At 55.5% G+C, this 15,696-nt stretch overlaps 1 protein-coding gene across 1 annotated transcript in view; it reads left to right on the top strand.

The window, feature by feature from the left end:
* Positions 1–11,236, top strand: part of LOC116955437 (ral guanine nucleotide dissociation stimulator-like 1) — a 62,807-nt gene extending 51,571 nt beyond the window's left edge. Inside the window, exons 15-17 of the mRNA XM_076052949.1 lie at positions 3,413–3,733; positions 4,070–4,184; positions 6,634–11,236. Coding sequence (XP_075909064.1) covers positions 3,413–3,733; positions 4,070–4,184; positions 6,634–6,893 — 696 coding nt within the window. The 3' untranslated portion in view covers positions 6,894–11,236. The remainder of the gene's footprint in view (positions 1–3,412; positions 3,734–4,069; positions 4,185–6,633) is intronic.
* Positions 11,237–15,696: the final 4,460 nt, after the last annotated feature.

The raw sequence follows: 15,696 nt of genomic DNA, 5'->3' as shown, positions 1-15,696 counted from the left end.
GTGAGAGTGTGTGAGTGTGAGTGTGTGAGAGTGAGAGTGTGTGAGTGTGAGTGTGTGAGTGTGTGAGTGTGAGAGTGTGAGTGTGTGAGAGTGTGTGAGTGTGAGAGTGTGAGTGTGAGAGAGTGTGAGTGTGAGTGTGTGAGAGTGAGAGTGTGTGAGTGTGAGTGTGTGAGAGTGAGAGTGTGTGAGTGTGAGTGTGTGAGAGTGTGTGAGGTGAGAGTGAGTGTGTGAGAGTGTGTGAGTGTGTGAGTGTGTGAGTGTGTGAGTGTGTGAGTGTGAGTGTGTGAGAGTGTGTGAGTGTGTGAGTGTGTGAGTGTGAGTGTGAGAGAGTGAGAGTGTGTGAGTGTGAGTGTGTGAGTGTGAGTGTGTGTGAGTGTGAGTGTGTGAGTGTGAGAGTGTGTGAGAGTGTGAGAGTGTGAGTGTGTGAGAGTGTGAGAGTGTGTGAGTGTGAGTGTGTGAGTGTGTGAGTGTGAGAGTGTGAGTGTGTGAGAGTGTGTGAGTGTGAGAGTGTGAGTGTGAGAGAGTGTGAGTGTGAGTGTGTGAGAGTGAGAGTGTGTGAGTGTGAGTGTGTGAGAGTGAGAGTGTGTGAGTGTGAGTGTGTGAGAGTGTGTGAGTGTGAGAGTGAGTGTGTGAGAGTGTGTGAGTGTGTGAGTGTGTGAGTGTGTGAGTGTGTGAGTGTGAGTGTGTGAGTGTGTGAGTGTGTGAGTGTGAGTGTGAGAGAGTGAGAGTGTGTGAGTGTGAGTGTGTGAGTGTGAGTGTGTGTGAGTGTGAGTGTGTGAGTGTGTGAGTGTGAGAGTGTGAGTGTGTGAGAGTGTGTGAGTGTGTGAGTGTGAGTGTGAGAGTGAGAGTGTGTGAGTGTGAGTGTGTGAGTGTGAGTGTGTGAGCGTGTGTGAGTGTGTGAGTGTGTGAGTGTGAGTGTGAGAGAGTGAGAGTGTGTGAGTGTGAGTGTGTGAGTGTGAGTGTGTGAGAGTGTGAGTGTGTGAGTGTGTGAGTGTGAGAGTGTGTGAGTGTGAGTGTGTGAGTGTGTGAGTGTGAGTGTGTGTGAGTGTGAGTGTGTGAGTGTGTGAGTGTGAGAGTGTGAGTGTGTGAGAGTGTGTGAGTGTGTGAGTGTGAGTGTGAGAGAGTGAGAGTGTGTGAGGTGTGAGAGTGAGAGTGTGAGAGTGTGAGTGTGTGAGAGTGTGTGAGTGTGAGTGTGAGAGAGAGAGTGAGAGTGTGTGAGTGTGAGTGTGTGAGAGTGTGAGTGTGTGAGTGTGAGAGAGAGAGTGAGAGTGTGTGAGTGTGTGAGTGTGAGAGTGTGTGAGTGTGAGAGTGAGTGTGAGAGTGTGAGTGTGAGAGTGTGAGTGTGTGAGTGTGTGTGAGTGTGAGTGTGTGAGTGTGAGAGAGAGAGTGAGAGTGTGTGAGTGGTGAGTGTGTGAGAGTTGTGAGTGTGTGAGTGTGAGAGAGAGAGTGAGAGTGTGTGAGTGTGAGTGTGTGAGAGTGTGAGTGTGTGAGTGTGAGAGAGAGAGTGAGAGTGTGTGAGTGTGAGTGTGTGAGAGTGTGAGTGTGTGAGTGTGAGAGAGAGAGTGAGAGTGTGTGAGTGTGAGTGTGTGAGAGTGTGAGTGTGTGAGTGTGTGAGAGAGAGAGTGAGAGTGTGTGAGTGTGAGTGTGGAGAGAGAGAGAGTGAGAGTGTGAGAGAGAGAGTGAGAGTGTGTGAGTGTGAGTGTGAGAGAGAGAGAGTGAGAGTGTGTGTAAGTGTAAGAGTGTGAGAGTGAGTGTGAGAGAGTGAGAGTGTGTGAGTGTGAGATCCGCATCTTCGTGATGCCGCCCGGCACGGAGGGGTCAGAGGTGAGCGAGAGGTGGGGGGGGGGGGGTGGGTGGGGGGGTGAGAGGGGAGAGAAGGGAGAGTGTGAGAGAGTGTGAGGGAGTGAGAGTGTGAGAGTGTGTGGGAGTGTGAGAGAGTGTGAGGGAGTGTGAGGGAGTGTGAGAGAGTGTGAGGGAGAGTGTGTTAGTGTGAGTGTGAGAGTTTGAGGGAGTGTGTGTTAGTGTGAGTGTGAGTGAGTGTGTGAGAGTGTGTGTGCGTGAGAGAAGTGTGTGAGAGTGAGAGAGTGAGTGTGTGTCCTATGTGAGAGTGTATGAGTGTGTGTGTGAGTGTGTGAGAGTGTGTGAGAGTGAGAGTGTGTGAGAGAGTGAGAGAGTGAGTGTGAGTGTGTGTGGGAGTGAGAGAGAGTGAGGGAGTGTGTGAGAGAGTGTGAGGGAGTGTGTGTTAGTGTGAGTGTTTGTGAGTGTGAGTGAGTGTGAGTGAGTGTGTGAGAGTGTGTGAGTGTGAGAGTGTATGAGTGTGTGAGAGTGAGAGTGTGTGAGAGAGTGTGTGAGTGTGTGAGAGTGAAGAGTGAGCGTGTGTGAGAGTGAGGGTGTATGAGTGTGTGTGAGAGTGTGTGAGTGTGTGAGAGTGAGGGTGTATGAGTGTGTGTGAGAGTGTGTGAGTGTGTGAGCGAGTGTGTGTGAGTGTGTGAGAGTGAGAGTGTGTGCACGTGAGAGAGTGTGTGCGTGTGAGAGAGAGTGTGTGAGTGTGTGAGAGAGAGTGTGTGAGTGTGTGTGAGTGTGTGAGAGTGAGAGTGTGTGCGCGTGAGAGAGTGTGTGCGTGTGAGAGAGAGTGTGTGAGTGTGTGAGAGAGAGTGTGTGAGTGTGTGAGAGTGAGAGTGTGTGCGCGTGAGAGAGAAAAACTGCCTGCGAATCCCTGATCGCAGCAGGGCAGCAGCCACAGCAACACCGCCCCCTCATGTGACAACCCCGTAGGACCCTCCCGCTACACTCAGAATGTTCATGCTCTCTCAAACCATCTTCTTTCTGTCACCAGCTCATGCCCGCCGAGTCATATAGAGCTCTTCCTCAGAACCCATCACAAATGTCAGCTCTCACGAAGTGGCTTTTCATCATCATCATCATCAGCGTCATCATCGCGTGGAAAATTTACCGTAGCCGGATACTCTCTAAACGCGTGGTGACGTTGATTGTAAATGTGGGGGGTTTGGGGGGGGGGAGGGGAACCGGAGGACCCGGAGAACAATCCACGTGACCACGGGGAGAGAGCTACAGAGGCAGACTCCAAATGCAGGGTCGGGTGGCGCTTCAAAAAAAATGTGAACACTTTGGAGAATTCGCAACCAACGCCACACGAAACGTCCTGGAGACCACCAGGAGGAGATTCCAGGCCACGCGTTGGCAACGATGGCGAACACGTGGAGGCTCTTTGACTTTTTGAAGCTGTCCTCCAGTGCATTATTGCTGTCATCCGTTTCATTTTCCCAAATTGGGTAAACGTTTTTTGTTGTTGTTGAAGCACCCTGTGTACGGCAAGCAGGCGTCAGCGTCGGCACGGAAGCCTCGCGAATGATCGCCCCGTCTCTCCCGCCGCGCTCCCACAATGCATCAGTGGGACGACACGGACGCGGCTCCAGGGGGCGGCTCGGACGCATCGCTGGCTCCCCCCGCCCCGACGCCGGCGTCCCCCGAGAGGAGTCCCCGGGCCGCGGCCGCTGCGGCCGCGGCCGCCGGCGCCGGCGTGGACGGGGCCACGCTGGCGGCCCCTTGGCCGAGGCCGGCGGGGACGCGGGCGCACAAGCGCTCGGGGTCCGACGTGCCGAGCGCCGCTCGCGCCGCCTCGTCGCCCGCGTGCAGCCGCCGCTCGGAGGGGGAGTGCATCGTGCGCGTCAGCCTGGAGAGGGCCAACGGCAACCTCTACAAGAGCGTGCTGGTGAGACGCGGCGACGGTGACGTGGTGACGTGGTGACGTGGTGACGTGGTGACGTGGTGCGCAGTGACGGTGACGTGACGGTGACGTGACGGTGACGTGGTGCGCAGTGACGGTGACGTGACGGTGACACGCCGTGACAGTGACACGCCGTGACAGTGACACGCCGTGACGGTGACACGCCGTGACAGTGACACGCCGTGACACGCCGTGACGGTGACACGCCGTGACGGTGACACGCCGTGACGGTGACACGCCGTGACGGTGACACGCCGTGACGGTGACACGCCGTGACGGTGACACGCCGTGACACTTTCCCCTCTCTCTGTCCTCTCTCAGCTGACGAGCCAGGACAAGACGCCGGTGGCCATCCGCAAGGCCATGACCAAGCACAACATGGAGGCCGAGAATCCGGATGACTTCCTGCTCGTGCAGGTCATCGGCGAGGGCAAAGGTCAGAGGGCAACGCTCGCCACGATCGTTTATCGAGCGTCCCACTGTTGTATCTTTATTCATTTGTACATATTTTTTTTTTAAGAACATTTTCCACAATTTTATCTCGATTGTGCGTTTGGCATTATATTTATTATTCTTTTAAAATCACATTTGCTGAGCACAGGCCCAAACGCCCAAAAACGCCAAGTGGCCAGTAACTACCAGCATCAATGGAAGTGCAATCTGGCCAGATGGCTCAGTGGTAGAGCGAGCGGCTCGCAGACCACCTGACCCAGACATCTCACAAACTCCCTGATCCAGGCATCTCACAAACCACCTGACCCAGACATCTCACAAACCACCTGACCCAAACATCTCACAAACCACCTGACCCAGACATCTCACAAACTACCTGATCCAGGCATCTCACAAACCACCTGACCCAGACATCTCACAAACCACCTGACGCAAACATCTCACAAACCACCTGACCCAGACATCTCACAAACCACCTGACCCAGATATCTCACAAACCACCTGACCCAGACATCTCACAAACCACCTGACCCAAACATCTCACAAACCACCTGACCCAAACATCTCACAAACCACCTGACCCAGACATCTCACAAACCACCTGACCCAGACATCTCACAAACCACCTGACCCAGATATCTCACAAACCACCTGACCCAGACATCTCACAAACCACCTGACCCAAACATCTCACAAACCACCTGACCCAAACATCTCACAAACCACCTGACCCAGATATCTCACAAACTACCTGACCCAAACATCTCACAAACCACCTGACCCAAACATCTCACAAACCACCTGACCCAACATCTCACAAACCACCTGACCCAGATATCTCACACACCACCTGACCCAGACATCTCACAAACCACCTGACCCAAACATCTCACAAACCACCTGACCCAGACATCTCACAAACCACCTGATTCAAACATCTCACAAACCACCTGACCCAAACATCTCACAAACTACCTGACCCAAACATCTCACAAACCACCTGACCCAAACATCTCACAAACCACCTGACCCAAACATCTCACAAACCACCTGACCCAGATATCTCACACACCACCTGACCCAGACATATCACAAACCACCTGACCCAAACATCTCACAAACCACCTGACCCAGACATCTCACAAACCACCTGACCCAAGCTTCTCACAAACCACCTGACCCAGACATCTCACAAACCACCTGACCCAGACATCTCACAAACCACCTGACCCAGACATCTCACAAACCACCTGACCCAAACATCTCGCAAACCACCTGACCCAGACATCTCACAAACCACCTGACCCAAACATCTCGCAAACCACCTGACCCAAACATCTCACAAACCACCTGACCCAAACATCTCACAAACCACCTGACCCAAACATCTCACAAACCACCTGACCCAAACATTTCACAAACCACCTGACCCAAACATCTCACAAACCACCTGACCCAGACATCTCACAAACCACCTGACCCAAACATCTCACAAACCACCTGACCCAGACATCTCACAAACCACCTGACCCAAACATCTCGCAAACCACCTGACCCAGACATCTCACAAACCACCTGACCCAAACATCTCGCAAACCACCTGACCCAAACATCTCACAAACCACCTGACCCAAACATCTCACAAACCACCTGACCCAAACATCTCACAAACCACCTGACCCAAACATTTCACAAACCACCTGACCCAAACATCTCACAAACCACCTGACCCAGACATCTCACAAACCACCTGACCCAAACATCTCACAAACCACCTGACCCAGACATCTCACAAACCACCTGACCCAGACATCTCCCAAACCACCTGACCCAAGAATCTCACAAACCACCTGGCCCAACATCAAGGAGGAATCACAAACCTCCTATTAGTGTCTCTGTATTTTTTAAAAGCATCCGTGTGCATTAGCTTTGTCCTGTGCGTCTGTCTCTAGCCAGATTATTTAGATTATTTTGCTGCTATTAATATGCGCGTGACTTGCCAATTTGTCTAGCTATCGTTTGTGGCCAGGTCTCTTGTGAAACATAAGTTGATGCCTCAGTGGTCTTTTCCTGGTAAGATAAAAAAAACTAGTTGTATTTGCTATATCTTTAAGTGATTTATTTACCTTTCCTATTGTGTTTGTCGTATTGTTTGTTGTTGTAACGTTCTTACCCCGTGCTTCCTACTGGACATCTGTGAAAAAGAGCTTCAAAGCTCATTGCATTCCTCCTGCAGTAGAAATAAAACATCATGATTCTGAATAAGTGAGCTATCCAAAAGCACAGCTTCACCGAATTCCATGGAACAGCAAAGTGTCGCTTTGCAATCGCCCGTGTGCTCACCTCCCACGCTGGGTCACCCGTGCCTGGGTGCCTTCCACCACCACCCCCACCACCCCCACCACCACCACCACCCTCTCTCTGCCGTGCAGAGTTTGCGATCCCGGACGGCTCCAACGTCTACTACGCCATGGTCACCTCGCCCAGCTACAACTTCATCCTGCGCAAGCGCTCCTCGGGGGGCCGACGCGGGGGGGCACCCTCCTCGCGATCCGACCACTCCACCTCCTCCTCCTCATCCACCTCCTCATCCACCTCCTCCGCCTCCGCCGCCGCCGCCGCCGCGACCCCACGGGCCCACGCCAGCGCCCGCGCCGCGCTGGCCGAGACGTTCTCGCGCCTCACGCTCTGAGCGGCCGCCCCCGGCCGCCCCGGCCGCCGCCGCCAGCAGCAGCAGCAGCAGCAGCGTCGGTTCTTTCTGTTTTAATCCACGGGCACAAGACGGAGCCACGCCGGTTTCCGGCCCGGCTCGGCCCGGCAGACGGCCGAGCGGAAGACCGCCTCGTCGTAGCGCGAGGTGGGGGGGGGACACCCGCTCGCCGGCTGGTGCTCGCCGGCTGGTGCTCGCCGGCTGGTGCTCACCGGCTGGTGCTCACCGGCTGGTGCTCGCTTGTGGCGGCACGAGCAGCGGTGGCCGGTGGGGACGGTGGGGACGGTGGCCGGTGGGGACGGTGGTGACGGTGGCCGGTGGGGACGGTGGCGGTGGCCGGTGGTGGTGGCCGGTGGGGACGGTGGGGACGGTGGCGGTGGCCGGTGGGGACTGTTCCACCTTGGGACCGTAACGAGGAGGGAAGAATCGCCGGCGTCCAACACGGCGGCGACGGCGGCGGCGGCGACGGCGGCGACGACGGCGGTCTCGCCGCGACGGGGACCGAGCGGGGGGCTGTGATAGCCCCGCCCCGCTGCGCCGAGGGCTGTGTGGGGGGGGCGCGGGCAACGTTCGCCCGGTTTTGCTCAGCCCCTTAAAGCGACGAAACTTTACACGGAAAGTTTCGTCCGGGTCGCACCGTCTTGACGAGCGTTATCGTCAATCCCTCCCACCCCCCCGCGCCTCCAACCTCCCCCCCCCCCACCACCCCTCCGGCCCTGCCGTTACAGACAGACGGGCAGAGCCACAGGGAAAAAAAACGTTCTCAACCTCGTTTGGGAAAGCCTTAACAAAAACAAAAAATGTCGGTGACCCGCGGGCATCTGCGATTGGTGGTTCGAGGTCACATGACGCCAGTGTGCCGATTGGCCTCTCGGCCTGGGCCCCCTTGCACGTATCGGCGTCGCCTTACGATTGTATATATATCGATCTACATCTATATTTTTTAACCGCGCAACATCTTCTGCGCTCGCCACGGAGCCTAGAGACCTCCTCTATTTTTACACTTTTCTAGCCGGACGTGGACCGACCGCGGAGGGGGGTCACTGGCCGGAGAACCCGCGATGGCCGTCAGATCCACCGGGATGGAGGGGGGTGGCTGTGGGGCCGGGCCTTCGTTTACAAAGCGTGCCTGCGCTCGGCCGGCACACCACATCCAGGATACCTCTCTCGCGGCGCCTGCGGTTATTGGTCACGTGCTCCTGTCTGGGGGGGGTGGGGGGCCTGCCGCTACTGTCTACCGGCGACGCGGACGATGTGTCCAGCGCCCGGCGTGCCGCCTCTCTCGCCGCGGCCGTGGTTTTATTTTTTTTTTACTCACCGCCGGCTTGCCAGCAGCTTCTCGGCTCTGCCGGCCGCACAGAAACACGGTCGGGGAGAGAAATCGGTGATCGGTATTAGGTGAAGCAAGGCCTTTTCAACAAAATGTAAATTTTTTATATATATATAAACAAAATGAAGATACCTCCTTCCCCTCTGCGTCACCTCGTCCGACGCCGGGGGTTCTGTATTTTGTACGGAGATCACTAAAATCGGTGTCTTTTTTTTTGCTTTTTTTAACGGGGGCTGTTGTGGTTTTCGGACGGCACACTCTCCCGGTGAAGATTCGGTGGCCCAGCCGTGGCCCAGCCGTGGCCCAGCGGTGGCCCAGCGGTGGCCCAGCGGTGGCCCAGCGGTGGCCCAGCGGTGGCCCAGCGGTGGCCCAGCGGTTCTAATCCGGCTGGCCACTCTGGTTAACACCGCGGTGTGCGTGCACGCGTGCGTGCGTGCGTGTGTGTGTTTTGACGGTAAAAATAACAACATGACGCGGCCATCCAATTTTACTCGCAGCGGACGCTAAAAGATACCAGCGGCGTCGTTCGCAAGAGCCAGTGGGCCGCTGTGTTGCCAAATTTTCGTCGCAAAATTGACACCGCACGTCGCTCAAATCGGAATCGTGCGCAGCAACCATCGCCCCCCCCCATCCCCCCCCCCCCCCCAGCTGCGCAAAAACTTCGCAGGACCCTCGTGACCAAAGGGTCACGTGACCCGGTGACGTTTCCCTGGGTGCACACAGGGGCCGTGATCATTATCATATGGTTATCTTAATGAAACAATGACGTGGCCTTTTGCGCTGAACGCAAACATTCCCTCCCTCCCTCCCGGTGTCGGGTAAGAGACGCATCGCGGGCTGACCTCAAGAGACTCGCCGTCCGGTCTGCCCCTCGTTTCATAACTGACCGGCCCTGCGTGAATTGACCCAAGTATATAAATATAAATATATATGTATGTAATCACGTCTACGCCGGCCCACTTTGGGAGTGGGAGATGAAACATTTAAATGAAAATAATCTAAATCGCGCGGCGCGTGCGATGGCGTTGTTGTTAAACTTTGGGAATTTAAAATTGGGGTGGCGGTTGGGGGGGAGGTGGGAATTTTAATCAAAATAATCTCGATTTTTTTAAAAAAACGCCTTTTCTTGAAGCCAAGGCGCCCCCCCCCCAACCCCCCCCCCCCCCCCCCCGCCTGTACGTAGCGTTATTATCCTCCCCGTTATTAGTTAACTTTTTTTAGCCTTGCAATTCAATTAGTCGTCAGATTCACCTGCAACAAATGCCTTTTTGTAAAAGTCAGCGCAGTTTTCTCTTGTTCACCTGACGTGAGCCCCGGGCGGGCGGGCGGGCGGGCGGGCGGGCGGGCAACTTTTTAAAGTTGTCTTCCTCGCTCGTAACCGTAGGGTGAGGCCGAGCAGTCGGCTCCCAGTCAGGAGGGGAGACGCCATCCACCCGTCGGGCAACAGCCCACGCGGACGGCGTCCCCCGGGCACCCGCCGCCCGGCTAGGGGACTTTCCATCGCCGCCCGCGAAACGCAGCCCCTCGGCTGATGGCCTCGTGCGTGTGCGAAGCGTGGCTGGCGTGCACGCGCGCGAAGAGCGAATGTACGACGTCGTCGGTTTGTTTGTTGCCGTGCGGAGAGAGACGTCGTCATCGTCGTCAGCGTCATCGTCATCGTCGTCATCGTCGTCATCGTCGTCATCGTCATCGTTGTTGTCATCGTCGTCATCGTCGTCATCGTCGTCGTGGTTGGGCGACACCTTTTTTTGACGCGGTAACTTCGCCCGCGTTTCTGTCGCCCGCGCGTCTCCGTGCCTTCGGTCGTTTCTCTTGGAGAATATTGGTGGGGGGGTGGGGGTAGGGGGTTGAGTGGAATGACCACCACCACCACCACCGTGCATAACAGGTGTTATAGGCTTACTGCTGCTGCTGCTGCTGGTGGGCTACGTGGTGGGCAACATAGCCGAGCGTGGCACTCGGGGCTTGCGAGCTCCCACGTCCTACGGAGGCTCCCTTCCGCAGTTACCAAACCGCAGCGACCGGCGTGGTGAAGTATGGTCAAATAACCTCCCTCTCCGCCGCGTACCCACACGAGGCGCGGGGGGGGGGGGGGTTGTGCCGCTCGTTGTTTGGCAACGGTGTCCGATGTTTCGGTGGTTGGTGGTGGTGGGGAGCGGTGGCGCAGCGGTTAGGTCGCTGCGCAACAAACCCGGCGACCTGGGTACGGCCAACACGATTGTCTGAACCTGTCCTGGGCCTCCCCCTAGGTCGACTCGGCCTCAAATGAGTACCTGGTGCGGTGTGGAGTAAACATCGCCACTGGGGAGACAAAGGCGGCCGGGCGTGATGCTGGCCCACCCACCCCCTCGTGTGCCGTGCCGGCCTTCATAGGTGCTGCTCGTTTACAGCACTTGCCCCAACAGCCTGTTGAGGCTACACGGGGGATCTTTGTCTTTGTGTGTTTCTGGTGGTGGTGTTGGTGTTGGTGGTGGTTGTGGTTATTGAACCGGGTTGCTGTGAAGGAGCTCCCAAGCGCGTGGTGGAGCGGGAGAGACTGAAGAAGTCGCCTCCAGGCCGCTCGCAGGCGACTGCTTGCACCTCGCAGCCAGAAGGCCGCCTGGGTTCGATTCCCAACTCGGGCCGCCTCTGCGTTGCGGAGTTTGCGTGTCCTCTCCTCCTGTCCCGCAGAGAGGTGCGCCGGTGGTTGGTGGCCGCGAGCGGGGGCAATCAAAACTCGGGTCGCCGGGGTTCGTACGAACTCGCCGCAGACGTACACACGCAGACGCATCGTACGATCGTGCACAACACTTATGCAATGGGTCGCTCCACAGAATCATCGCGTGCGCAGTGCGTCGGTATGGATGTTGTGCGTGGCATGCAGTAGACTTAGGGTATCGGCGGATCTGTGCAAAGGAGGTCGGATGAGCGAACGTTTGGAAGAGATTGACGGTGTAGCGGCACTGTGCACACCCAGGGTTCCTGTCGCGCAAAATAAAGCACCACACGTACCCAGCCTGTCGCGACGACGCGTCGCTCGCCCTCGCAAGCCGCTTGTCGCACACTGGGGCTGGCTCGGACAAATAAGCGCAAGGGCTACCGCGATTGTGATGATGGTGGTGTTGATGGTGGTGTTGATGGTGGTGTTGATGGTGGTGTTGATGGTGGTGTTGATGCTGGTGTTGATGGTGGTGTTGATGGTGGTGTTGATGGTGGTGTTGTTGATGGTGTTGATGGTGGTGTTGATGGTGGTGATGATGATGGTGGTGTTGATGGTGGTGTTGATGGTGGTGTTGATGGTGGTGTTGATGGTGGTGTTGATGCTGGTGTTGATGGTGGTGTTGATGGTGGTGTTGATGGTGGTGTTGATGGTGGTGTTGTTGATGGTGTTGATGGTGGTGTTGATGGTGGTGATGATGGTGGTGGTGTTGATGGTGGTGATGATGATGGTGGTGTTGATGGTGGTGTTGATGGTGGTGATGATGGTGGTGGTGTTGATGGTGGTGATGATGGTGGTGTTGATGGTGGTGTTGATGGTGGTGTTGATGGTGGTGATGATGGTGGTGTTGATGGTGGTGTTGATGGTGGTGTTGATGGTGTTGATGGTGGTGTTGATGGTGGTGTTGATGGTGGTGATGATGGTGGTGTTGATGGTGGTGTTGATGGTGGTGTTGATGGTGGTGTTGATGGTGTTGTTGATGGTGGTGTTGATGGTGGTGTTGATGGTGTTGATGGTGGTGTTGTTGATGGTGGTGTTGATGGCGGTGTTGATGGTGGTGTTGATGGTGGTGTTGATGGTGGTGTTGATGGTGGTGTTGATGGTGGTGGTGTTGATGGTGGTGGTGATGGTGGTGGTGTTGATGGTGGTGTTGTTGATGGTGGTGTTGATGGTGTTGTTGATGGCGGTGTTGATGGCGGTGTTGATGGCGGTGTTGATGGTGGTGTTGATGGTGGTGTTGATGGTGGTGTTGATGGTGGTGTTGATGGTGGTGATGATGATGGTGGTGTTGATGGTGGTGTTGATGGTGGTGTTGATGGTGGTGTTGATGGTGGTGTTGATGGTGGTGATGATGATGGTGGTGGTGATGGTGGTGGTGTTGATGGTGGTGATGATGGTGGTGATGATGGTGGTGGTGATGGTGGTGGTGATGATGGTGGTGTTGATGGCGGTGTTGATGGCGGTGTTGATGGTGGTGTTGATGGCAGTGTTGATGGTGGTGTTGATGGTGGTGTTGATGGTGGTGTTGATGGTGGTGTTGATGGTGGTGTTGATGGTGGTGTTGATGGTGGTGTTGATGGTGTTGTTGATGGCGGTGTTGATGGCGGTGTTGATGGTGGTGTTGATGGTGGTGTTGATGGTGGTGTTGATGGTGGTGTTGATGGTGGTGATGATGATGGTGGTGTTGATGGTGGTGTTGATGGTGGTGATGATGATGGTGGTGGTGATGGTGGTGGTGTTGATGGTGGTGTTGATGGTGGTGTTGATGGTGGTGATGATGGTGGTGGTGTTGATGGTGGTGGTGATGATGGTGGTGTTGATGGCGGTGTTGATGGTGGTGTTGATGGTGGTGTTGATGGTGATGATGATGGTGTTGTTAATGGTGGTGTTGATGGTGGTGTTGATGGTGGTGATGATGGTGGTGGTGTTGATGGTGGTGTTGTTGATGGTGGTGGTGTTGATGGTGGTGTTGATGGTGGTGTTGATGGTGGTGTTGATGGTGGTGTTGATGGTGGTGATGATGGTGGTGGTGTTGATGGTGGTGGTGTTGATGGTGGTGGTGTTGATGGTGGTGGTGTTGATGGTGGTGTTGATGGTGGTGTTGTTGATGGTGGTGTTGATGGTGTTGTTGATGGTGGTGTTTATGGTGGTGTTTATGGTGGTGTTTATGGCGGTGTTGATGGCGGTGTTGATGGCGGTGTTGATGGCGGTGTTGATGGCGGTGTTGATGGCGGTGTTGATGGCGGTGTTGATGGCGGTGATGATGGCGGTGTTGATGGCGGTGATGATGGTGGTGTTGATGGCGGTGTTGATGGCGGTGTTGATGGCGGTGTTGATGGCGGTGTTGATGGCGGTGATGTTGAGCCACTGGGGGGTTGGTGGTAGCCACGTGGTTTGCCGTATCGAGGGCAGTCATCGCTGCCTGTATCTGCCACCAGATAGCCGCAGAGGTGACGCGCGGGCGTAGCTGGACGTCTTGTCTCTCGATCGCAGCAGCTCCGTATTTCCAAGGCGCTTGACAGCAGCGCTACAATGTGCACGTGAGATGACCGTGGTGGAGATGGCGAAGAGTGGGGGTTTTGTGTCGTTATGGTGACGGGAAGACAGCTGGGAGTGGTTGAGGAGGGGTGGGGGGTAGTGATAGGGGTTGGTGTTGGGGGTGTAGTGATAAGAATAGGGGTAGAGATGGGGGTTGGTGTAGGGGTAGAGATGGGGGTTGGCCTGGTCATAGCTGGGGTGCCAGGGCAGGCAGTAGGAGGATGATGATGTGGGGCTATGGCAGGAGGGAGGAACGTCCGGCCCGCGGGCCGTATAAGGCCCCGCGAAATCATTTGGTGTGGCCCTGCCAAGGCAACCGCAGGCAGGACTCGAAATTCAATAAATCTAGGGAGCAAACCTGGAAAAGCAGTTGCGAGTAGCAGCAACATCGTCAATACCGGCTAACATCATCACCACAAGCCTCACCAAAGAGAAGCAGTTCCAGCCCCATCGCATTAGGGGGCGAGTTAATTAAATGTTTGACCAAATATAAACGGGCTAATTTTTAAGTTGATAATTTTGTATGGCCCGCGAATGATGTTACATAAATATCCAAATGGCCCTTGGCAGAAAAAAGGTTCCCGTTCCCTGGGCTATGGAGTAGAGGTGGGGGTTTTGGTGACGGAGGAATGTAAGAGGAGTGATTTACGCCTTGCCGTCCAGCCAGTGACAACCGCCCCAACCAGAACCTCAACAAACTCGCCTCATCCGGTCTCGGTCTCATCCCACCGCCCAGATCCAGAGGAACGCCGCCGCCGCCGCCGCTGCTGCGCGGACGGAGTGGAGCAACGCGGACGTCCAGAATCATAAACACCGCTTCATTCGAGACTCAAATATCATCATCATCGTCGTTGCCGCACCTCCTCTTGGCTTTGACATTACTCATCGAAGACACGGGAGGGGGGGGGAGGGGGAGGGGGTTAACCATCACCCGCATCGCAACATCATTGCAGCCGCAGTAGTCATGTCATTGTGGCCACACGACTTAAATTATGGGCTGTATAGCAAACCCGTGGGGAGAGTTTGACGCGTAGGCCAATAGATGCATGTGTAATGACGACTTGACACACTTGTCTTTATTGTAGAGACACGTTCACTCGAACTGCCGCAGACTCCAACGCAACAGCCCCGAGTCTCCCGCTCATCTCCCTTATATACGGTCCGAGGCCACGCCCCCATTCCCGAACCTTCTCGCTGTCTTTAGACGCGCGCTTCACCAGCAGACTAACGTATTCTTCTGTCACCTGGCCACGCTCCTATTCTCGATCAATCCCGTAGCCACCAGTCCCCTCGTACTGCAAGCTGACTCCCCTGCCATTGCCTCCCGTGGCCACCAGTCCATTCGTACTGCAAGCTGACTCCCCTGTCATTACCTCCCGTAGCCACCAGTCCCCTCGTACTGCAAGCTGACTCCCCTGTCATTACCTCCCGTGGCCACCAGTCCCCTCGTACTGCAAGCTGACTCCCCTGTCATTATCTCCCGTGGCCACTATCCATTCGTGCTGTAGGCTGACTCCCTGTCATTACTTCGCGTGGCCACTATCCATTTGTACTGCAAGCTGACTCCCCGTCATTACCTCCCGTGGCCACTATCCATTCGTACTGCAAGCTGACTCCCCTGTCATTACCTCCTGTGGCCACTAGTCCACTCACACCGCAGGTTGACTCCTACTGTCATTTCGCATGTATAGATAAGATAGTCTAGAGACCCATAGCGATACAGAGACTCGTAGACATAGGTCGAGACAAATAGAGATAATTTGAACCTTATTGCGGGACCGCGGGGTCCCATAAGCCCCCGGCTCTCGCATCAACTGCGTTGCGACGTCATTTTATGTCTGTTGAAGGTGAACAATACGGCAACCCATTCCCTTTGACGAGCTCTACACGATGCACTAATCAAAGTTCATGACTACGGCCCATTCGACGACTGCTTTCGCTGCTGGGCAGTCGACAATTTCGAGGACAAAAGTGCCGTCACGCGAGAGACGACGTAGCGGATGACGTTGGGCACGACGCCGTAGCCGCCGATGGTGACGCTGGGAACGTGCCGCTGGGAAGGCTGACGTACTCGATGATGCGCCCCTTCCATCGACTCGCGATGAAATTTCCGCCGAATGTTTTCTGGAAGTCCCCGGGAACGGCAAGCGATTCGCGGAACGGTGGATGCAGGCAGGGATTGCTCAATGACCCTGCCCGTACCCGAGCATGCGGTGCAT

This window comes from Petromyzon marinus, chromosome 59 (genome assembly GCF_048934315.1).
Source record: "Petromyzon marinus isolate PM22_M1 ecotype Great Lakes invasive population chromosome 59, UKy_Petmar_22M1.pri1.0, whole genome shotgun sequence".
Lineage (NCBI taxonomy): Eukaryota > Metazoa > Chordata > Hyperoartia > Petromyzontiformes > Petromyzontidae > Petromyzon > Petromyzon marinus.
Note: the sequence above shows the minus strand (reverse complement) of the source record. Positions and strands in the feature narration are given on the sequence as shown.